The sequence below is a fragment of the Notamacropus eugenii genome, chromosome 6 (assembly GCF_028372415.1).
Source record: "Notamacropus eugenii isolate mMacEug1 chromosome 6, mMacEug1.pri_v2, whole genome shotgun sequence".
Lineage (NCBI taxonomy): Eukaryota > Metazoa > Chordata > Mammalia > Diprotodontia > Macropodidae > Notamacropus > Notamacropus eugenii.
In genome coordinates, this window is record NC_092877.1 from 92,068,414 (window position 1) to 92,093,348 (window position 24,935).

Genomic DNA, 24,935 nt, shown 5'->3' on the forward strand with positions numbered 1-24,935 from the left:
TGTTATACGTACACATCTCCGTAACTGTTCCTCCATCTAAAATGTCCTGGCCTCATCTGTCCTTCAAGAGCTGTTTTATGTGTTGGCTCCATGAGTACTTCTGACCGTGGCAACATGAGGTGACCTCTGCCTTCTCTGAGTTTTTCTAGCCCTGACTCGATACCTTTCTCATGGCACTTTCCATAGGTTGCTCTTTATTACAGTGATTGTTTTCAACTGGGTCATTGATTTCATCTGTAGAGGGAAATCCCAGTTCCCACCTAACTGTGTCCTAGAGGCAGCTAAATGGCGAGAGTGGACAGAACTCTGGGCTGGAGTCAGGAAGACCCAAGTTCAAAGTCAGTCTCAGACACTAAGTACTGGGTCACCTTGGGCAAGTTACTTAACTTCTGTCTGGCCTCAGTTTCTTTACCTGTAAGGTGGAGATCATAATAGCACCTGTCTCACCACTGGCGTGATTATCAAATAAGATAATATTTGTAAAGTGCTGCTTGGCACATAGCGGTCACTTAATAAATGCTCATTCCCTTTTTCAGTGAGGAAACTCTCTCCCAGTCACAATTTTGTAGCATAATCTGAGAGAGTTGTGTATGTGAGTATTTATATATTTACACGTACACACATATATTATGATTTATCACCCATTTTGGATTTTAAGTTCTTTGAAGAGAGCAAATGTCCTGTTCCTTTTTTTGTCTTCTACCACATTTAGAAAAGGTATTCAGTAAACATTTATTGAAAGAATGAATTTATTATTAGTTGCTCCCTGTGTCCTCCCTTAGGGGTGATAGCAAACAGCCCAGGACAAGACATGAGCCGAGCTGTCTCTGGGAATTTCCTCTCAGGGTATGGTCCAGCTCCTAGAGCAGGTTTCTTTGTTAGTATATGATCAATGGATTAGAGATAATTCTTCATAGCACTGTTGGAAGTAGGACTCTTTGTGCAGCAGCTGTCCAGTGTTAATGGAGGATTTTTTTTCTTTTCTCCTAATGTACACATGGCTTCTTCATGTATCACTTTAAAAGTGTCTCCAGCTGCTGGTGACAAAAGATGCTGCATTTGCTAATCTAGAGTTAAGCTTTTCTTCAGGTCTAGTATCCAATTTCAGTTCCTCTTCCAAAATACACTTGTATTATGTAAACACAGAAGTTTTAGAGCGATGGGCATTTTTCACTGACAGGAGAGGGAGCCCAGGAGGTGGTGGGCTGAGGAATGTTTTTTCATGGAATGCAGTGAAACGTTGCATTTTCGTGGATAGATGGCCTAGGTTAGTTAACCTGGGTTCATTTCCTTCCTCTTTTCACTGGCTTTCTTGATGACTTTTAAGAATTCATTTAACATCCTGTGCTCTATTGTCTGAACTATAAAATGAAAACTGTGCTTGCAGAATGAAGGGTCACACTTATAGCTGGAAAAAACCTTGGTGGTCATTTGCTCCAACCCTCTTATAGATGAGGAAACCGAGGCCCGGAGACTCATTGTGAGAGTCAAAAGTAGTGCACTCTAAACTTTGCGGAGCTGGGTATTGTCACAGTATGAAGTGACATGAATAATTCATGTTTTTCCACCATGTTGTAAGTGTGGATCAAGATTCTGTTCATACACTCGGTTCAGTAATAACCTTCCTGGGAGTAGACATGTTTATGTGCCATAAGAAAGAAAAATGCAATAATTTGAAGCTGTCAAGAGATCATTTATGTGTGAAATATTGACACATCTGTCCAAACCAGACTTACTGTTCCACTGGGTAAGACTTAAATGATGGCAATCTAATCTGGTGGCACCTGAATTATTACTGGCTTTAAAATTCTTATCATCCCATGGGGGTTGTTTTTGAGAATCTAATTTAAACATTCCATATCTTGTCATTAATTTCATTTTATTATTTCGGTGTCACTGACAGTATGTTGTATTTTGGTAGTACTTGTGTGTGTTTCAGAAAACTTGTCTACCTTCTGATTAATAGCTGCAGTTTGATAGTATGTGTGATAAGTGGAAGGTCCTCATATTTTGCATAGGAGAAAATTGTTGCCTAGAGTCTCATACAGTGCTAGAAACAGAACCAAGGTCATTTGATTTCCAGTCATTTGGGCTATTGAATCTTTCTGCATCTGCAGTGTCCTCTACAGACCCATCTATCAGAAAGAGTACAAGTTAGCAAAGTAGCCAAAATTGTTTGGTTTATTAGTGCATAAGAAACAAGAAGACTATCCTTAGAATTGCTTGCACAATGTTGAATACATTTTATTGCTTAATAAATACTTGCAGATTTATTGTTTGTTATACATCTGTTCTAAGAAATAGCATATACATGAGTGAGTACTTATGTTATGTGCAAATGTATCATATGAGAAACAGATATCATCATGGAGAGAGAATTGGTCTGAAAACTGGGGAGTTCTGGATTCGAGTCCCAACTTCACACCTGTAATGACCAAGGGGCCCTGGGCATGTTACTTAATTTCTCACTATTCTACGTAACTCTTTAATATTCTAAATTTTAAGAAGGTGCCACTCTGCACTGGTAGACAACGTTCTTCAGTGGTAACTCCTTATGTCATTGAAATTACAAGTCTAGATGAAAAAGTAAATTCTATGTATTACACATACACACAGATAAATAAAGACACAAAATTAAACCTAAGTTTTAAGTTATTCTCCAACCTTTTTATCCTATGGACCCTCTACTGGAGACTGATGCATTCTTCTCAGTCATGTATTATACCAGTGTGGGGGAAAAAAACATAGCCAAAAATCTAGAGGGTTAGTAAAATCACATGTCTTATTCCAGATTTGTTTCTCCCAATAGGTGATGAGATATTACAAATACAGAACATGGTCAGCAACACTATTATACAACAGAGGAGTTATTAATAAAATCAATGAAAAATGTATAAATTAGCATCATTCCATTAAATTTGACACTTATTAAATGTTTATGATGTGCACAGCTCTGAAAATAAGCACTGGGAGATATAAAGACATAAAGAAACAAATAGCCTTTGAAGAAAAAATATTAATACTATACTTTGCATTGTAAATGCAAGTCTTCCCAGAAACATTTTCAAAAAGTAATCTATCATTTTTCTAAATTCAAGTATTGTTCTGCTTGAGAGAGAAATGTACAAACTAGCAATCCACTCATTCCTAACAAAAGGACAAATTTGAAGTAACAATACAAGAGAACATAGTTGTACAGTTCAGGGTTAACATTTTGCTTCATCAAATAGCTGGTGTAGTCACTCAATTTTTCAGGCAGCCTTTAATGTTTTCTAAAACTACTCAATCTTTCTATGACCACTCCTTTCAAGGATTCTCCTTCTACCACCTTGAAATAATGAAAGAGACTTCTTCCCTCTGATCAATGCCTTAATGCCTTAAGGTGGATCAATTAAGGACCTCTTGTCCTTGCCCTGGTCAGATCATCACTCTCTTTCAAGGAAAGAATCTGTTTTTCCTTTTTATTTCTTCTTTAAAATATTTATTTATTTATTTTTAGTTTTCAACATCTACTTCCACAAGATGTTGAGTTCCAAATTTTCTCCCCATCTCTCCTCTCCCCCTCCCCCAAGACAGCATGCATTCTGCTTACCTCTTCCTCCACTTTGCCCTCCCTTCTGTTATTTCCCTCCCCCTTCTCTTATCCCCTTCCTTTCTATTTTCCTGTAAGGCAAGATAGATTTCTATATCCCGTTGCCTGTTTCCCAGTTGCATGAAAAAACAATTTTTAACATTTTAAAAACTTTGAGTTCTATAATGTCTCCCTTCCTCCGCATCCACCCTCATTGTGAAGGCAAGCAATTTTATGTAGGTTATACTTGTGTAGTCATGCAAAATGCTTGCATAATAGTCATGTTGTGAAAGACTAACTATATTTCCCTCCATCCTATCCTGCCCCCCATTATTTCTATTCTCTCCTTTGACCCTGTCCCTTTTCATGAGTGTTTGCTTCTGATTACCCTTCCCCCCATTTGCATTCCCTTTTATCATCTCCCTTTCCTTAACCCTTTTTCCCCCTACTTTCCTTTAGGGTAAGATAGATTTCCACACCCAGCTGAGTATGTGTTATTCCCTTGGAAGGAATCCTTCTTGAGTTCACCTGTGAGAGAGGAGTGGAGGATTGTTAAGGAGTTGATAGCTAAATAGAAGCTCATAAGAATTTGTCTTTCAGGTTAAAAGATGTCAGACTAGGATACTTTTTAAATGTTTTCTTTATATTTCTAAAAAGAGAGAGGTTCTTTATTCTACATCATCAAATTTGCCTTCTTCTGGAGGGATGTAATATCTACCACCCAAATAAGTAAATACAAAGTTATTTCAAGAGAGAAAATGTGAGATAAATCATTATTACTGGGAATATCTTTGCAACCAATAATTGTTGTCCCATAAAATTCCTGATTTTTTTTTTTGAGTGTGTGTGAGGGTGACAGGATTTTTTCTTCATTGACTTTTTGTAGAATAGTAAGGATAAAAAGTAGTAAAGGCTTAATAAATGCTTATTCCTTTCATTCTTCCTTATTTTTCAGTTTATGACTAGTAATTTACCTGCCACTCTTAACAATGAGTGATATTTTACATGATTGACTTAGAAGTTGGCTTAGAAAAAAGTGCTTTTAGCCATAATTTTCTTTATGGGCTAGGCTTGACTAAGGTAACTTGATCAAAATGAGGCAAACCTTTGTAGCTGGGGCAAAACTAAATGTTAGGCATGATTAGCAACATTTTCATTTTGATCTTGTTTGATCCAAGGGAGGAGAGATAGTAATAGAAGGAAAAGGCAAAGAATAGGTGTGGACAGGGAGAGAGGGATGCAAGGAGAGTTCACAGTGGAAAAGGAAGGCAGTAAGATTCTCTTCTAAGTCACCATACTGCTTTAACCAAAGGAAAAAAACAGTCATAATTTGCGCATTCTCATTTGATCCTCAGAACAACTTTGTAGGGTAAGAACTTTAGGATTTATTTCTATCAACAGAAACAATGTTGGGAGAATCCATGGCCGTTAGATAGAAAAAGAGAGATGCACCCACATTTTATTAGGAGTCATTGCATGAGAGCAATCCTTAAAGTTAACTTCATCTAGCTGTTACAAGGCTTAAAGTGGGTTATCTATTATTAGCTGGATCAATTCCCAAGTTCTCCTTGCACAAACATGAAAGCATGTTAAAATGTTACTCTGAATAATAAACCACCAGCCAGTGTTCTGGAATGTCTGCCAAATCTACCAGGACATCTTACAAAAATTACTTTGTTGAAATTAGAATCTCTTGCAAACTGGTGGGAGTGTAAATACTTCCAGTATGAGATAAAGCAGCACGTTAGTCAGATCTGTACTGTGTCCAGCAGAGTTCCCAATGGCCAAGATGGGGGAGAAAAGTGAAATGCTAAGATAAGTGTAAAAAAGCTGAAATGTCCCACTCTAAAGGAAGGTGTCAGATGAAAGCTTCTTTATCTCCTGGAACCTTATTCCGTTAAAGTTAAACAAAACAAACAAACAAGACTTACTTTAACTTATGTAATTGGTAGTGATTGCTGATCTCATTCCATCCCTTCTTTTCTAATAGTTTGCCCACTCTGTCATCCCCACACTGTCACTTACTATCTCCAGTTGCTCCCTGCCTATTGGCTGCTTCCTTCTTGCCTTCAAATGTGCTCATGCTTCCTGCATCCTCAAGGAACCCTCACTTCATCTGTCTGTTCCCGCTAATATCCCATATCTCTCCCTTCTTTTGGTGACTAAACTCCTTAAGAAGGTGGTCTACAGGAGAGGCTTCCTCTTTTCTTCTCAGTCCCTCCTTAACTCTCTACAGTCTGCTTTCTGACCCAATGATTCCACCAGAAAGCCCCTCTACAAAGTTACCAGTGATCCTTTATTTGGCAAACCTAGTAGCCTTTTCTCACCTTATCTTTCTTGGCTTTTCTGCAGCCTTCAAAACTGTTAATCACCCTCTTCTCCTTGATGTTATCTTCTGTCTAGGTTGTAAGAACTTGATTCTATTCTGGTTCGCCTCCTACCTATCTGACCACTCTCAGTCTCAATCCAATGAAGTTGGATCTTCATCCAGGTCAGGCCCACTAATGGTGGGTGTCCAACAGGCTTTGTTCTGGGTTCTTTTCTCTTCTCCTTCAATACTATTTCACCTGGTGATCTTATTAGCTCCTGTGGATTCAATTATCATCTCTATGCTGATGATTCTCAAATATATTTAACCGAGACATCTCCCCTAACCTTCAGTCTTGCATCTCCCACTTCCTGTTAGACATCTCACAGTGGGTGCCACGTAGAGAGACATCTTAAACTCAGCATGTCCCAAAATTGAAATCATTATCTTTCCCTCCGAATTCTCCCCTCTTCCTATCTTCCCTATTACTATTGAGGATACCACTATCCTCACAATTACCAAGATTCACAACCTAGGTGGCTTCCTTAATTCCTTACTCTTACACCCTTTACCCCCATAATCCAATCTGTTGTCAAGGCTCATCACTTTTACCTTCATAGCATCTCTTGCATACGCTTGCTTTTCTCCTTTTATATTGTCACCATGCCAATATAGGCCTTTATCACCTCACTTCTAGACTATTGCTATATTCTTCTCATTAGTCTCTCTGCCTCAAATGTCTCTCAAACTCCTGCTCATCTTTTATTCAGCTCTCAAAGTGATATTTGTAAAGTTCAGTGTTACCATATCACCCTTCCCCCCTTCTATTTAAGAAACTCTGGTGGCTCTGTGTCACTTTCAGGATCAAATATAAAACCCCACTTGATTTGTCCTATGTGAATTGCTTGGCCAGTCACTTTTGAGTGGCCATAAAACTTATTGAAGTCCTTTAATTTTCCAGAGTTTTATGAATTATGTTTGATGTAGCCTGGTCTACTGGATAGAATTCTTGTTTATGATCCTAGCTCCTTTGCTCTTTGGAATAGCATGTCCTCCTATCCTTTAATGTAGAAGCTGCTAAGTCTTGTGTTATTGTGACTATGACTCCATGGCATTTGAATTGTTTCTTTTTGGCTGCTTATGATATTTTCCCCTTGACCTAGGAGCTCTGGAATTTGACTGTAATATTCTTGGGAGTTTTCATTTTGGTGTTTCTTTAGGAAGTGATTGGTGGATTTTTTCAGTACCTGCTTTATTATCTGGTTCTAGAATATCAGGACAATTTTCCTTGATAATTTCTTGAAAGATGATGTCAGCGTACTTTTTTTTTCTTATCATGGCTTTCAGATAGTTTAATAATTCTTAAATTATCTCTCCTTGATCTGTTTTCCAGGTTTGTTGTCTTGCCGATAAGGTATTTTACATTTTCTTCTTTTGATTTTATTTCATTTTTTCTTGTTATCCCATAGTCATTAGTTTCCACTTACCCAATTCTAATTTTTAAGGAATTATTTTCCTCATTGAGTTTTTGTACCTCCTTTTCCATTTGATCAATTCTGTTTTTTAAGGAATTCTTCTCTTCAGTAGATTTTTGTCTCTCTTTTATTATTTGACCTATTCTTTTTTTTGAGATGTTCTTTTATTCAGATTTTTTTTTGTGCCTCCTTTACCAAGCTTTTAACTCTTTTTTCATGATTTTCTTACATCACTCTCATTTCTTTCCCCAGTTTTTCCTCTGCCTCTCTTATTTGATTTTTTAAATTTTTTGAGGTCTTCCAGGAATTCTTTTCAGGTCTGAGATCAATTCACATTTTTCTTTGAGGCCTTGGAGTAGCAGTTTTGATTTTGTTGTCTTCTGAGTTTGTGTTTTGAACTTCCCTGTCATCATAGTAACTTTCTATGGCCAGGTTCTTTTTTTGTTATTTGCTCATCTTCACAGCCTGTTTCTCGGCTTTTAACTTTATGTTAAACTTGGGCTTTGTTTCTGGGATGGAGGGGGTACTGTCCCAAGCTTCAGGTTTTTTGTGCTGCTATTTTCAGAGCTGGTTCTGGGAGCCTGTAAAGTATCAGTTCTTCCATGGTGTTATGATATAAAGAGAAGTGTCATTTCTACTCTCCTGGTCTGTATTCTGGTCTATGAGTGACCACAAACTCTCTTTTCCATCCTTGAACTGTGACCAGGGTCCTTGCTCACCTAGCTCTGGTGTGCTAGTACTTCTCTTAGCTGTGACCTGAGGCTGTGACTCAGATCCACCTATGGGCAGTGCAGCCAAGTCCTGCCCCCAGTGCCAGCATAGGGGTCCCTGTAATCTCCTTCTGACCAGTTCTACTCCTTTACTGTCTATGAGATGAGAGCTTTGGAAGCTGCTGCCACTAGTTCAGTTGCTTGCAAAACTTGCTGCTGACTTGCCAGGGCTTTCCCTGTGCTGGATTGCACTCTACTCTCAACCTGGTGCAGCAGACCTTGCCAGCCTTCTCATTGATAGTAGAAAATTGTTTTGCCCTGTCCTTTTGTTTTATCTGCCACTCTGGAATCCATTTTAAGGCATCATTTTAAAGTTGTTTGGAGGGGAATTTGGGAGAGTGAGCTCAAGTGAGTCCCTGCCCTTTCTCCACCACCTTGGCTCCATTCAGGCAATCCTTTTAAAGACCCAAGATTATCCCTGAAATTACAGGACTAGATTTGGAAAAATTATATTATTTTGGTGTCAGCTATGAGTAATAAGTGATCACCTGTGTACTTTACTAGCATCTTCAGTATGTAAGAGAAACTGAGGAAGGACTTCAGTATATCAAGGAGGCCCCTCCTATGTGGACACAGAGAAGAATCAGTATAGGAGAAGTGTAGAAGGACATGGAGAAGACTCAGATGGCAGTGGGGAGCTGAGAAGATTGGTTAATGAGTCTGCAGCCCTGGAGAGAATATTCACATGGGTATGATCACAGATTCAATTGAGTATTCTTCTGGCGATGCTATAGGGCTACGAGTAATGACATAACAGTTTCTCAGGGCTATTTGCATTTTTATTAGGCCCTAAAATTTTCCTTTCAAGCCATTTTATGTATAAATCGCAGTTTTAAGAGTGTGACCTTTTAAGCCTAATCTATTATAATGTAACAGTAAATGAGATTTGAAAAAATAGGATAATGGCATCATTTATAGGGTATCACTATGTCTAGGATTTGACTGTGTCATGTGGTAGTAGGATCCCCTTCACTGGAGGCCTTCAAGAAGAGACTAGATGGTCAACTATTGGAGTTGTTGATCAGGTATAGGTTGAACTAGATGGCCTCCACCATCCCTTCCTTGCCTTTCTGTTCTTAGATTCTGTGAAGATTCCATACTATGCTTATCTGTGCTTCGCAGGACGTATTTTAAAGAACAAAAGTCTCCCATCTTCTTTTTTTCTTTTCCAGATTATTCAGAACTGGGAGATCTTCCCCCTCGTTCACCATTGGAGCCAGTTTGTGAGGATGGCCCCTTTGGCCCAGTAATAGAGGAGAAGAAACGAACGTCCCAAGAACTTCGTGAGCTATGGAAGAAGGCAATTTTGCAGCAGATTCTGCTGCTAAGGATGGAGAAAGAAAACCAGAAACTGCAAGGTTAGGGGTCATTTTTTCATTTATTTTACTTTCTTCATTTGTTCAACAAGTGTTTAGAAGGTCACAGAAAACAGATCCAAAAATTCAGTTTGTGCTTGGATTAGTAATAGTAGACTTAAGAATGAAATCTATTAAACAATTAGATAAAACAGTTTAGCAATATGCCTTAACTCTAAACTATTTTAATTTCTTCTGGTGCATTTTAGTAGCAATTGGATATCTTTTGATACCCATTTTATTTCTTGTTAAACCCTGGAAATTTTGATTAGGAAATGGTAAATATTTAGGCCCCAAAAGTCTGGTATGGGATTCAGAACATACATCTTTTACTTTCTACCTTGTTTTTCTTAAGACTACACAGAAAATAAAATAAATTGATTAAGCCTAATAATTAAAAATCTTTCATATAGTTGTTTAAATATTTTCTGTTAGTATACCTTCTTTCATAAATACCTATATTCAGGTTGGCTATCTGATTGAAAGTTTGAATTTTATCAACTTAGGTTTTAACATTATCCAGTTCTTTACATATTCTTTTTATAAAAAAAGGCATCAAGTAGAGAATGAAAGGCAAACAGGTCCATCGATCACTGTACTTTGAGTTAGGAAGACCTGAGTTCAAATTCTGGTTTAGACTCTTACTGGCTGCATAACTCTGGGCAAGTCATTTAAACTCCCTGAGCTTCAATTTCTCCATCTGAAAAAATGGTAACTTCCACTTCATGGAGTTTTTGTGAAGCTTAAATGAACTATGTGTGTTAAATGCTTTGTAAATTATAAAATGCATTATAAGTATCAACTGGTTATATAGGACTTATTCCATTTAAACTGCCTACTTGTTCCATTTCACCAATTTTTAAAATATGAATCGGGGAAATCATTCATGTGTTTTAATTATTCTATTGCTTACTTCCATCTGATGAGCTGTGATTATAAAGTAATTATGTAGCTTCTTCTCCCAATAAATATAAAAGAATTAGAATATCTCCTTTCTCTGTAGTCACCTTGTAAGGACAGATACTTTTTTCAGTGATTCTGCTATTCAAGATATTTTCAAAATTGCAGCAAATTCTTTTAAAATTTTTTTAAAATTTATACCTTTTAATATTTCTAAGAATGGCAAATCGTATTTTGTGGGTTGAATTTTGGCAGCAGTGAAATATCATTTGGCTCGCACCACGTCTTGTGGGTTTGAGGACCTGGATTCTATAGCCAGTTCTGCCTCTGGTTTTATCTGTGACCTTGGACGTAAATCTTTCAGATACCCAAGGCTTCCAGGAAGTTTGAGGGAAGGAGATTCAAAAAGGAAAAGACTTAATGAATATGGCAGTGAGGAAGCTAGAGTGGAATGAGTGAAAGGGAGAGGGGAGAAGAGATTTATTTCCCTTATTATCCATAAACAGTCTTTCTCATTACATCAGACACTAGTGGAGGTAGGATGGGAATGTCGTTGAACTGTTGTTCTTGTGTTTCGGACAGTACTTCACATAAAGTGAGTGCTCAATAAATCTCTTCCTAATGAATGAATTTGAACTGTCCTGATCCCTTGGTATCAAAATTGGGGCCTGACTAGGTTTAAGTACGGGAATGCTTGTTCAGATTTTGGGGAGGATGTTTTTAGAGTAGTATATTACCGGTGTTAAAAATGATGGATGACTGGTAACATACCTTTAACTGTAAATATGTAAAGCTTTTAACCTCATACAAACAATTTAGCTAAAAAAAAAAAAATTGCTGTTCCACCACATGTATAACCTCCTAACAACTATATAGCCTCCATTTCACTACAAAGGTACATTTATTTACAAGAACACACATAGCCACCAGACCAGGAGGAATTTTTTAACCCTTATTGCCACTGATTTGAGTCTATTTCCTTATGGGTCAATTAACATTGCCTTGTTATGTGACTGTAGAATCTCAACTCTTGATTCCAAGCAGTTGTCTTTAAAGATTGACGTGTGAGATAAGGGTGCCGCTATAACACCGGGCTGATACGAACTGGCTTCACAGGAATGTTAGAAGGAATCACAGCTTTAAATGATTAGGCAAGAAGAGTATACATGATTTCAAATTAGATGGATTTAATGCGAATGCTGAGTGCACCAGAATAAATAGCTGAGAGATTCCAAAAGTCAACTAAAATTGTTTGTCAGTTGCTTTTTTTGCATTGAAGCCATTAACCTCCAAGAAGATTTTTGGTACCATTTGCTCATCTCATTGGCCTTATTAGTAGGATTCAGCTTTCAAGGGTTTTTGGGTTTTTTTACTGTCTTGAATTTACTTCTCTTTTCATTTATCATTGATAACTGGGACATGTGTTCATCTTTATTTTATAAGAACCGGGGTAAAACTTGCAAGTAGAAGTTGAATTTTAAAATGTATTGCCCTGGAATGATCCCTACCCCAGAATGATTTCAGATTTCTAGGACGATCCATAGGTAACTTGGATAAAAGAAACCTACAACTAACAATCCCAGCATGAGTATTACAAATCTTTTTTGGGAACAGGTACTGGATCTGTGATTTCATTAGCATAAGGAACTCTCAGATGAGGACACTGTCTACAAATTCAGGGCAGAACTTTCCCTTTATATTAGTCTTAGAGACTTTCTGTGACTTGCTCAGAGTTACCCAGCCAGTATGTCTTAAGTTAGGACTTAACCCAGATCTTCTTGGCTCTGAGGAAAATGCTCTATCCACTGTGCCACCTTGCCTCTCAAAACACAATAATATTTAGAATGTTAAAAAAAAAAGACTAACAAATTAAGAGGATGTCTATTAATTAGAGAATGACTGAACAAGTTGTAGTATGTGATTGTGATGGGATATGTCTATATCATAAGAAATGACAAGAGGGATGGTTTTAGAAAAACCGGGGAAAATTTATATGAACTGATGCCAAGTGAAATGAGCAGAACCAGGAGAACATGGTACACAATGATCAACTGTGAAACTACTCTGATTAATACAGTGATCAAAGACAATTCCAAAGGACACGTGATGAAAAAAAGCTGTCTACTTCCAGAGAGAGAACTGATGAATTCTGAGTGCAGATTTTTTCATTTTTTTTTTTTTTTTTTTACAACATGACTAATATGGAAATATGATATGCATGGAAAAAAAGAAACAAAACAAAAAACCCCATCAAACTAGATTACAGTGTAAAGAAGCAAGATTTGGTGAGAGCCAAACAGTAGTGACCAGTAGAGGAGAGAAGCAGTCACTGACATATCTTTAGAAAATCTGATGTCAGACGGCTTGAAAAAATTTCTGGTTGTTATAAGATACATTTGAAGAGCTGTTCCCAGTTAGAATTTTATCCAGGCCCTCACCTGACCTACTCACTGAGTTTGGGATCCCTTTCGGGAGGGGAACGGTGGATTCTTTCGATGACAATTTTGCCCTCTGAGTCTAGTACTTCTGGGCAGTTTTCCTTGATGATTTCCTGGAAGATATTGTCCAGACTCTTTTCTTCATCATGGGTTTCTGGCAGGCCAATAATTCTTAAATTTTCTCTCCTGGATCTATTTTCCAGGTCAGTTGTTTTTCCAATTAAATATTTTACATTTTCTTCTATCTTTTCATTCTTTAGATTTTGTTTGACTGATTCTTGCTGCCTCATTGAGTCATTAGTTTCTACTTGCCCAATTCTAATCTTCATCGTATTGTTTTCTTCAGTTAACTTTTGCATCTCCTTTTCCATCTGACCAATTTTTCCCTTTAAGGAGCTATTTTCTCCATTTAATTTTTGTACTTCTTTTTCCATTCGACCAATTTTCCCAGTTAGGTTTTGTGTTTCCTTTTCCATTTGATCAATTTTCCCAGTTAGGTTTTGGGTTTCCTTTTCCGTTTGATTAACTCTTCCTTTTAGGGAATTATTTTCTCCAGTTAATTTTTGAACTTTCTTTTCCATTTGTTCAGTTTTCCTTTTCAAAGTGATGTTCTCATCAGTGAATTCTTTTTTTATAATTTTAAAATCATTGGCCAGTTTTTCTTCTATTTCCTTCTTCAGCTGTTCCAGGAAAGCTAGTTGTGCTTGCAAGAAATTCATAGTCCCTTCTGAAGTTTCAGATGGAAGTACAGTCTCAGCTCTGACCTCTTTGGTGTTTGTGTTTTGGTCTTTATCCCCATAGAAAGATTCTATGGTTTTTTCACTTTTCGTCTGCTTTTTCCTATTCATGATGTTGGCTGAGTGTTGTAGCTTCTGGTTCTTTCAGTCAGAAGGTACAGAACTTTGTGTTGAGCTGATGTGTGAAGAAGCTAAAAGCAGGTTTTTGTTTTTTGTTTCCCAGATCAACCCTGGGGTTAGCTTGTTAGGTGTGTGGGAGGAGTGGTCTGGTCACAGGAGATCTCCTCAGCTGACCTGAGGCAAAGGCAAGGTCAGGGGATAGTGATCCCAGCTTCCCTATTGTCTTCCCTTTTCCCCTGGAGGGCTGAGGCACGCCTAGATGCTAATGCGTGTTCCCACCCCACCTGGGGCTCCTCTCCCGGCGCTGAGGCTTGCCTGGGTCTCAGTGCGAATTTTCTCTGTCCTGGGTCCTCTGTCCTTCCGGATCGCCTCCGCCACAGTAGGAAGAATCGCCCTTTGCTATTTTCCTAGCCTCTGGTGTTATGAGACTATTTGCCCCCTTCTGCTGTTCCCGCTGATCCAGGATTTTTCTGGGGAAATATTTTATGGTTCTTTCACGGTCATCAGGGGGGAGGAGAGAGCATTTACTGATCACTCCGCCATCCTGGCTCCCGGAAGTTCAAGTAGGTGACTTACCGAAGTTTAGTCTTCAGGCTGAAGGTTTCAAGGGCTGCTGCGCTGATATCTGGCGCTCAGCAGCTCTCACCGGCTCGGTTTGGCTGGTCTCCTGCTCCGCTGGTTCCGGCCGCAGCTCTCAGGCTTCTCAGGTCCCTTCCGCCCTGCTGCGCTGACCGCGCTGCACTGTGCACTGGGGGCTCACCCCCGCGGAACAGATCCTTCCCGTGGACCTTCCAGTCTAACCTGGGCTCCGAATCCGTCAAAGTCTGTCACCCACTGGATTCCGCACCTCCAAAGTTTGGTCAGATTCTCCTTTCAGAGGTATCCAGGGGAGTTTGTCCAGGAGCTTAGGTGAGTCGTTGCTTTCACTCCGCCATCTTGGCTCCGCGCCCCCTGACCTACTCACTGAGAAAGAAATGAAGGGAATATACTCTGAACAGATTTTGCCTTTGTATAAGCAGGGTTTTTTAGCTTTTACTATATGAAAAACCTCTTCTTTACTGTTCTGGGAGCATTTCATGATCCTTTCAGCAACTTCAAATTTCATTCATAGAATCCTATAGTTTTATAGCTAGAAGGCACCTTAGAGAATTACTAGTGCAACCTCCTGATTTTACAGATGAGGGAACAATATCCTGGGAAGGGAAATAATTTGTCCGAGGTGGCACCACTATTAATGGAAGAGGGGACTGTTCTCCTTTCTGGAACTAATGCCTCTATTTGCTCCCTTCATCCCATTCTTTGATGATTCTTTTCCTCTCATTTTCAGTTCTTCCTTAATTGTTGGATCCTTTCTTGCTTCTTCAGATATGAATGCATGGATGGATGGATGGATGGGTGGATGGATGGATGGATGGATAAATGAATGAACATTGTCATTTTTGAGCACTGGAGAGACAAACACAAAGCAAGCCAGCATTCCCTGAAAGAATTTACATTCTAATAAGGGAAGAAAACATACACATAAAGAGGGGCTAGAAAGGATAGGAGGACCTTGGTAGACGTGCGGTGGTTGGGACTGAAGATAATGATTGGGAAGTAGCTTGATGGTCTGATTCCAAGTGAGACAAGGCGATAGCCCCACCTATAAGCATGTCCTCGGGCCAGAGTCCAAGTTCAAGTAGGATACTGAGGGTCAGAATGTAGGCCCTTAAAAACTGTCACCTGATCCTGCCCTGTTGTTACTATATTCCTATAACTATATTCCCTTGAAAAATGCGTCTCTCCTCGGAGCTTTTGCCTCCCACTTATTTCTCAACCTTTCCTTGTCTTCTGGCCCCACCCCTGACCAAAGCTGTTTTCCCCAGGGTTACTAATGTTAATTGGCAAATCCAATGACCTTTGCTTGATCCTCATCCTCCTTGGCCTCTCCATAGTTTTTGGCACTCTTAGCTACTGCTAAATGTAAGGTTTTAAGGCTTAACAAAATCTGCAGGAACTGCCTTCCATTTATGCCCCATCCCTAGCCACAAAGACTCTGACTTTTTTCTGACCCAGTTTTCAGAAGAGAGCCACCTGGAAGTCAGCTTTTCGCAACCAGGCTGACTGAGAGAGTTGCTAGGGGGTTATTGAGTAAGACCAGGGGCAGGCCTTGAAGCTGGGTAAGCCTTCATGACAATAGGCAGCGGCTGCTGAGACCAGCATTGGAACAAAGCCATGGACCTTGCACCTTGTTCACAGAAAAGGTCAAGTTCAACTCTGTGCCAGATGACCTCTACGCCTACTATAAGTGAAAGTGAATTTTTCTCACTGCCTTTTTGCCAGTGTTAATGCCAGATCACTTTTCCTAAAGAAAGATTTGTTTGAGGGCTGCTCCTTATGACTTAAATGTTTTTTCTGTCCTGAAGCAAAGCAGTCAGCTAGCTTTTTTAAGTGTCTACTGTATATCAGACAATATGCTAGGTACTGGGGATACAGAGGAAGCCTGCCCTCCCCCCCCCCAAAAAAATGGCTGCTCTCAGAGAGCTCACAGTTTAATGGGGGAGTCAGCAAATGTATGAAGTACAAATGTAGTTACAGGTCAGTGTTGCCTGGGGCGATAAAAATGCATCTCTCAAGGTTATACTTTTTAGTTTCTGTATTTCCATTAATTTTAGGCAACTGCATCATTGATGAGAAGAAAACATCAGAATGTTAGTTATGACAAAAGGAAAAAGAAGATAGATTTCACTTTTCTGACTGAATCAAAATCTTTTGGCTAAACTGAGTCTCCTGAATATTTCAAAAGGCTGTACTGTCTGTCCTCAGTGAGAGTTTCACATGGCACTCTGTGCCTCATTTTAGTCTTATAGACTAAATATAGTCTATAGACTTATAGACTAGCTCCAGTCATTCTTGTTGCTGGGCCCAGCCCTGTGCAGTTCTTTTGGCCAGAGAAAGTGTACTTAGAAGGCTGTAAGCCAGTTCTGTTTCCTTTCATTGATCAGCAGTGTGGTGTCCTGAATCTGAATTGCTGCAGTCGTTTTGCTTATATCTAGTTAGGCATGACAGTGTTGATGTGGATAGCTAATATTGATATAGCACTTAAAGATTTGCAGAGTATTGTGCATATGTTATCTCATTTGATCCTCCCAGTAGTTCTATGAGGTAGGCACTGATTATCCCCATTTTACAGGTGAGGAAACTGACATGGTTACCTGTAGACTGAGAAGTCTAGGATTTTGTGTTTTTAATAAAATAGTTGCTTCCATAGGTGCAGAGGGCCATGTAGCAGACACTCAGGGAATTATTCTTCAAAATAGCCTACAGATTTTGAAGGGAGATAGAGTAAACATGATACATGGGAAACCATCTCAGGATGTCACCTCTAGGTCTTGAGGGACGGACATGAAAGGGAAGTAGAATCAAATCCCCAGTGATTTAAGTAGAAATAAATACAGTACATGGGTCAGAGATAATAATTCTTCCCATGACCTTATAGGAAGATTCATTTTAGAATTTCCTGTGTTTCTAAAACTGATGAAAAATGTTCATTTTATACAACTGATGATAGAAAGCTTTATATATTCTCTGGAGATAGCCTCTGGCTAGTATTTGTTTTAATGCTGTGCCAACCTAAGTCATAACAACCAAACGTGACACCAAACCTGTACTGTTCTTCCTTCTCTCTTGTCACTGCCTACATTTATTTGTGGAATTAGTAGGTGTGGTTAAATATATTGTAAGCAAGTAGCAAATAAATAAATTGCTGGAAGTCAGAAAATGAAAACACCTAATCCTAATCGTCCTTGATGGATCATCCTTTTTATCTATAGAAAGTCAAGCACATCCATTGATATGTCAAGTCGAATAACAGGCTGGGAAAGGCTGATGGTTTGCTAAAGAAAAGGAGACAAGAGAAGAGTGAACATTTTTATTTTTTGCACTAAAGTAAGACTAAGATAAATACCGAGAAGTAAGATTATGTGTTTCTCTTGAATAAAATGTAGGATGAATCATGAATTTCATATCCCATTGCCGTTTCTGGGCAACTTTATTGTTCTCTGTGGAATTTTAGCTATAAGTAGTAGGATTTATTTATGTCTCATAGAGATTTTTTTCAACAGTGTTTGGGGAAAAAACTGGCTCTGAAGTCAGAAAACCTGGGATTTAACTTCTCCCTCTATTGCTTACCTTGTGACTTGAGGTTACTCACCTCTGTAAAATGAGGAGTATAATCTATATCACATCTTGAGTTCCTTTCAATGCAGGATGAATAAATGAAAAGTTATTTATCTGAGCTCTCCATGTCCTATTTCCTGTGATTGAAACAACACTAGTTTTTATCATGGGAATGAGAGGCAGTATTCAGAATAGATGTAATTATAAACTGTTTCCAGCAGAAATTCTCCAATGTTATACTTTTTTATTATAGACTTCTTCATCCCTAAATTGGTTGTCATCTTGTCTAATGCTTTACTGATACCAGCTGGAGAAAAGAATAGCTGTTACTCAGGACCATATTTGTTTTTCTAGGGGCCATCTGTAGTATACATATCTAAGGATAGAAAATATGGAACAACTCATGCTATAGTCATATCTGAAAGTAAAATACTGTGTACAGTATCAATGTGGGATGTAGATGATGTTCACTAGGAAGTCAAGTGAGTTAGGAGTTACAAACCAGTAGCATTCCCCATCTGTTGCTTCATACCTTTGTAGGATCAAGGCACTCAGGGATGAAGGATAACTGTCTGTATGTGAGATTAACTACTTGGAAATGGCAAAGTGGCTCTTTTCTTGGCTTCTACTGCCCTTAGAAACTCCCAGGAATCATTACTATTTTAGTTGCTGTCTTAATGGGTTTCCCCACCCTTTACCTATCCAGTTTGACACAATATTAGCTGTTTGGGAATTAACAGCCATGACAATGTCTGCAGCTATTATCACACCCTCCCTCACCCAAGCTAGAGCTTCAGCATAGTTGATTAAGTTAAGAGAGTAGGTCCTTACTTCGTAAAGATGACCCCAGTTATTTGGTTATTCTAGGGACTGGTGGGCTGAGAGATGTGGTATTCTGCACCTGTATGAAGAATTGCTCTTCTCTGTTGAGATAATCTCCATTATTTCATTGATAAATGTTATTATTTTGGCAGACTACCAGCCAATTAATTTGTCCATGCATTTTTTGATGAAAACGCTGATAAAACTTAGTACATATTAGTTTAGTTCTCAGTTTTCTTTTTTAAAAAACATGCTCAGGAAGATATATTTTTTTTTGTAAATGGTAACTAATTCTATAACTACAGGAAGCCTTTCCCGATGCCTCTTTATTCTAGTTGCTTTCCTCTGTTGATTATTTCTAATTTATCCTGTGTAATGTAGCTTATTTGTACATAGTCATTAGTGTGCTGTCTTCCATATTAGATTATGAACTCCTTGAGATTTGGGACTGTTTCTTTTGCCTTTTTTGTATCCCTAACATTTAGCATAGTACTTGGCACACTGGTAGTTTATTGACTAATATATGTGATGATAATGTGATATGGGAAATAGATAAAATGACACAGACTTTTGTCATTCAGATGAATAGGCAAAGCAAAGAGACCTTGAGAGCCTAGAAATCAACTACACCAGCAAGCATTTCATCTTGTCAGGCAGAGAGATGTGGTGGTGTGATGGCAATCAGAATAGGATCTTTTGCTGTTTTTGTTTTATTATAATCAAGTGCCTCTGATTGAATCTTGCCTTTATCAATCAAGAGTCTTTACAAGGAGTAAAGTACAGAAACAAGAGTTTCTTTAACTAGAAACACTATGTATTTGTATTGCTAATTATTTTAATATGATTAAAATCTGTCCCACCCACTGATGGGCCTGCATAGTGTGGGAAGCTTGATGAGGGGAGTTGTTTTGTAGGAGGGTCCCAAGTACCTTTTGTTTTTACTATTGAAGCCCTGGGTCAAAGGGTTGTGATGCCCTCTGGCTCTAAAAAAGGTCTAAATAGTCAGAGTTGAGGTTTTACTTTGGGGCTTAGTTTTTGATAAGAAGGTTTGAGTGCCAGAGGAGGACTCTGGGAAGCCCCCAAGGAGGCGCCCACCCCTTTGAAAACACAGGGGTCATGCTTCCCTCTCAGAGTTATGGTCAGTTGGTTAATCTTTTGATTACTCTATTTTCTTTGAAATTCAGGGTGCGCATACACACACACACACACACACACACACACACACCTGGTTAAAGGAATGTTACATGTGATTGATTAAAGTGATTGTTAACCCCTTGAAAGTTGCTTTCTTTTTATGAATGCAGATCTAAGAACCTGTGATAGCAGGGGGCCCCCTATGTATGTTGGGGTGCTTGTTGATACAGGTGGCTAAGAGCAATGGAATATTAGCCTGTTTATGAGGTCTTATCTAGGAAGATTGCAAGCAGCCATGTTACCTCATAAAACAAAAAAGTGGTGAAGAGGAAAGCAAGTTTAAAGAAAACTCAATGAGAGATAACAGCCATCTAAACAGTCATCCTGAAGATATTTAAGGATCAGAATAGGAAGAGAGGACGAGATGAAAAATGAAAAAGAGCTCTAGAGATTTTCCTAATGAGGTAGAGCTACTGCTTGTTGATTCTCTTAAAGTCATTCACAGTCCCTGATGTGTATCATGAGAAAGTAGAAATGGCACTCAGGAACATATAGGAGATATCCTAGGGGCACTTATGACAGAGGATAGGCAGACTTTCTCAACTTATCTTCTTCAATGACACAATGGACTGAAAAATGTAGAGAGTAGATTCCATTTTTTATTATTGTTGAGCACACTATAAAAAAAGCATTTCATTTCATCATTCCCCTAACTGCCTTCCTCCAAGGTGCTTCCAGGATATATGTCAAAATGATCCAAAAGTCATTGTAGCTACAGAGTCTACTTTGCTTGACAGCTCTCTGATGATTTAATATAAATGAGCCATGAAACAAGGAAACATGCTTGTTAAAAGCACTGTGATGGAAGATATCTAACAAAGAACCTGATGGAAGAGTGATTCCCTGTAGACCCTGTAGGTCCTCTAGGTACCTGAAAGCAGTGCAGAATATTCTAAATGAGATTGCCTTAAATAATTCAGTTTACCTATCCTGCAGGGAAAAATCTTGTGGATAAAGAATGTTTATTCCTTGGAAAGTTCTATGCACCTGGCTAAACAACCAATGAATTTAGTTCATCTGTACATATTTCTTACTCAGACATTGTGTGTGGACTCACAACTGAACGGTAGAAAGAAATCGGGTTAGACTGCCTTTCCATAATTATGTGGAGCTTTTTATAAGGCCAAGTTCTCCCTGAAACTAAAGTTCTTATTTTTAACTTAAAAATTCTTCTGATGTTGCTAAATGTCATTGTTTCTATAGAACTAAAGTTGAGAATCACAAAGAGTAATGGGGAGCTATGTTTTAGGTAGGAGTAGGCTATAATACTTGACCAGGAGAGAAGTGACATAAAAGATGTGACTAGAAAAGAAAATGGACTAATCATGTGTTGAGAGCAAGGGACAGCAACTGGACATCTTGTATGTTTCTATATTAAGAGAATTCTAGGAGGCCCCCAACAGAGTAGGTGAAGCCCTTGTGAGAATTTATGGAAGGCAACAAGAGTCATACAGGATGAAAAGGCATAGATGAGTTATGATCTGTTTCATTGAAGGGAATATCCATTGTTGTTGTTGATGTGTTTTTCGTTCATTTTCAAAGAGGACCATCACATCAAGATGATGACATGACTTGCAGTTGACTTTGATTTGAGTGAGGGAGGCCTGTGCAAGGTCACCAAACTCACTTTCTTCTCCTGAGCCATCTGAGTCTAGTGACCTGATATTCATCCAGATGACTGGAGATGGCCCAGGATGCAATGGGAGACCCTGGTCCTTTCAGGCTAAAGTCTTATCACATTCTGATTTTGAGTGAGATACACCCATTCAATGAATAAGATTCTTTAAGTAGTTACTCAAGGGATGGCCCCTCTAATTAAAAAAAAATCAAACTGGTAGGGGAAGACACTCAGGGTTCCTGGGTAAAAGAGAAACAACTATTTAGTAACTATATTCACTCTGTGCTAGTTGGGTGGGGACTTTTTGTCTGGTCTGTGAGCTCCAGAGTATTGATGAAATAGAATCCTTTTGTCATATCCAAGTATGTCTAATTGTATAGATTAAGCTTCTTAAATAGGGAAAGAGTCGATATGGCATTGAGTCTTGGTTTCTGCCATTGCATAATTAGCCACAATACTTCCTCAATAATCTTATTACAAGGATTTGAAAATAAGATATCCACAGTTAATATAGTGCCCATAAATAGTTTGTTTTGCTTTTGTAATCCTTTTGGATGCAATCATTTTCTTTTAAATATTATTCATGGAGAATTACTGACTTGAGCTATTATATCTCTGCCCCACTAATGTCTTGGAATAAAGGTACTGCAGTCCTATGTGCTATTACAGAGACAACTAAATTCCTTTTCCTTCAACTCCAAACTTTCCTTAAGCATGAGAACAAAGAATTAGTTAATTCTGTCAAACTCTTTCCTCTTTATCTTGTAGCTAACGCTTGGAAGTTTTAAAATTATTTTAAAATTACCTTAATGTTCTTTTAACCTTGGGTGGACCCAACCAGTAATATGTAGGATTGTTTTATTGATGAAATATGACCATAGCAATTCCTCAAGGTAACAGTTGTATTTCTTTATTGCATGAATACTCCCCCAGATTGACAGTGTACTCATAATATAGTAGACTAATGCATCATTAGGATAGCGAGTCATTGAGCACCTATCAGGCAAAGACATCATTAAAACAGTGGTGCCAGTATAGTACATTGATGTTTAAATAAGGTTCCAACTTGTAAAAATTGCTTGGACATGTTCCAAGTTCATTTTTATTTATTATTTTAAAATAATTCTTGGAAGGAGAATAAATACTTTGACTAGAGCCCAGTATCTCCTAGGATAGGGCATAGGGATTGGGAAGCAATCTTTTATTTGGTATTCAAGCCCCTTTTGCCAGTGCAACATTCTTAGGTAACATTTTGCCCATCTCCTTTATGAGAGTCTTAAATGACAGCCATGTTACATGCCTTCATTTGGGTTCTCACTGCCTCTAGGCAACTCTTTACTTCTTAACTTAAGTAACTTTTATAGTCTCTGGGGAATCCTTAACCCGACTTGCACTGAGTTAGGTCTCTCCAGACCAAGACTAACTAAATCTCCCATCCTCTCCCCTCCCTCAAGGTTGTGGTAGTAGTAGTAGTGGTGGTAGTAGTAGTAGTAGTAGTAGTAGTAGTAGTAGTAGTAGTAGTAAGGCTCTTCTCTAATTCTGTTCACACATTGCACTGTGTTTTTTCAAATATTAATCACCAGTTGCAGTTAGTATCTTTCCTATGTGAGTAAATTAGTGATTATTGCCCCAGTATCCTTCAACTAATTAACATCAATTAGCAGTTACAAAAGGGATATTTACTGAGAAGTTATAGAAAGAAGAGAAGTACGAATACCACCTCTTCTTGCCCCTTTCCCCACACCCCCAAATAGAGGTACAAAGCATTGTTTCAAGTGTTTTCCTTTCTCCTTAAGTCTAAATGTTCCCTGATTCTTTATAGCCAATAATAGAGCATCCTATTTCACTGAAGTCAAGGCTATCAAAGAGGAATCTTCAGTTTATCTGCTTCACTCCTCAAAATTCAGCCTCCTTATTCCCCTCAGATCTTAGAGGATGTAGTATCCTTGCTCCTTGCCTTAGGATACTCCTAGGCTTCCACAGTCTATATGTGGATACAGCATGATGATTTAAATAAATATGGGCACAGAGGAACCACCTTGGTTCAGAGTTTCTTCTAGAAAGTCCTTGTTGGACTCAGTTGACTTCTATTTCAGTGGATGGATATCTTAACTAAATTTTTTATTTTATTCTAATACCTAGAAGTGCTCTGTGCTCAGTAGGTGATTAATAAATGTTCACTGAATTGAATTGACCATACTCTCCATCTCTTCCCCCTTCTCTCTCAGGAAATTCTAAGTAAGTCAGTCCAATACTGCAAAAATAGGTTTTGAGAAGAAAGTAAGGAAAGTTATACCAGATCTCACTGAAAGAGAGAGAGAGAATGAGTTTATGTTTATAAGTGTTTATGCCACTAATTTTGAGAATGAAAATTTATTTTCCACTATTTAAGTTGAATATCCCTGTTGATGACTTCTCCATTTAAGTCAGTTGGCTCTTTCCTTTAATCAGTTGGTATATGTATAGTAGTGGTATTAACTTCAAGTTCCCTAAGATGCTTTATAGTAGTACTGTTCTCTCTTCTGTAATCTGTACCCAAAAACTTGTTTGTCAAGGTTTCCATATTTGTGAGAAGGGAAAAATAATAACAATAATCTTTCCTTTGTTGCATTTATTTTTTAAAAAGTAGGATACCTTGGAATTATAGTCTATTTAGTTTCACAGAGAAGAATTTGTAGGTGACAAAACGATAATTGCATGATGGACTGATAAGAAGGGCAAAGAAGTATTTTTCCTCTGTTCTCATGTAGCTGCTCAGAGTTAGTCAGCTTCATTTGTTATGAGGCTAATGAATTTTTCCTCTAACCCTGGAGTTATGATTTGCACTTAAAAACAGGGGAAGACAAAAAAACACCCAAAATATGGTCCCCAGAAATTAGGTGATGTCATAATATTAATACATCATCTGCATGAATTGGCCATATCAGCCCCTCCCGGGAATCCTTGTTTAGCTCACCACACATTCCTAAATAAATTCCTTATTGTTGCAAGCCATCTGGACTGAGTTTTCCATCTGTTCTTATGCCACATGACCCTGCCTCTGTTTTATAGACTTAAAAATACTAGCAGCAGTTTGTATTTTTATAGTGATTTCTTCATTATGATCCTGTGATACACACACACACACACACACACACACACACACACACACACACACACGTACGTGTGAATTCTATCCCCATTTTACAGATGAGAAAACTAAAACTTAGGGACATTGTGACTACCCTAGTCACAGAGCTCTAGTAAGGTCCTGTGGTTGTAAAATCTTTCCTCTTCCTCTCAACCCCCATCCAGCTAATTCATCTTACATATCTGCCAAAACAGTCATTCTAAAAAGCACAAATTTGCTACTAGGACTGTACCCCAAAGAGATCAAAGAAAAAGGAAAAGAACCCATTTGTACAAAACTATTTATAGCAACTTTTTGTGATGGTAAAGAATTGGAAATCGAGGAGATGCATATCAATCG

General features: G+C 38.3%; 1 protein-coding gene across 10 annotated transcripts in view; it reads left to right on the forward strand.

The window, feature by feature from the left end:
• Nucleotides 1-24,935, forward strand: part of TBC1D1 (TBC1 domain family member 1) — a 299,311-nt gene that overhangs the window by 202,983 nt on the left and 71,393 nt on the right. For all 10 annotated transcript variants that reach the window (XM_072620459.1, XM_072620458.1, XM_072620460.1 and 7 more), the window contains one exon: nucleotides 9,297-9,482. In XM_072620459.1, the coding sequence (XP_072476560.1) occupies nucleotides 9,297-9,482 (186 nt within the window). The remainder of the gene's footprint in view (nucleotides 1-9,296; nucleotides 9,483-24,935) is intronic.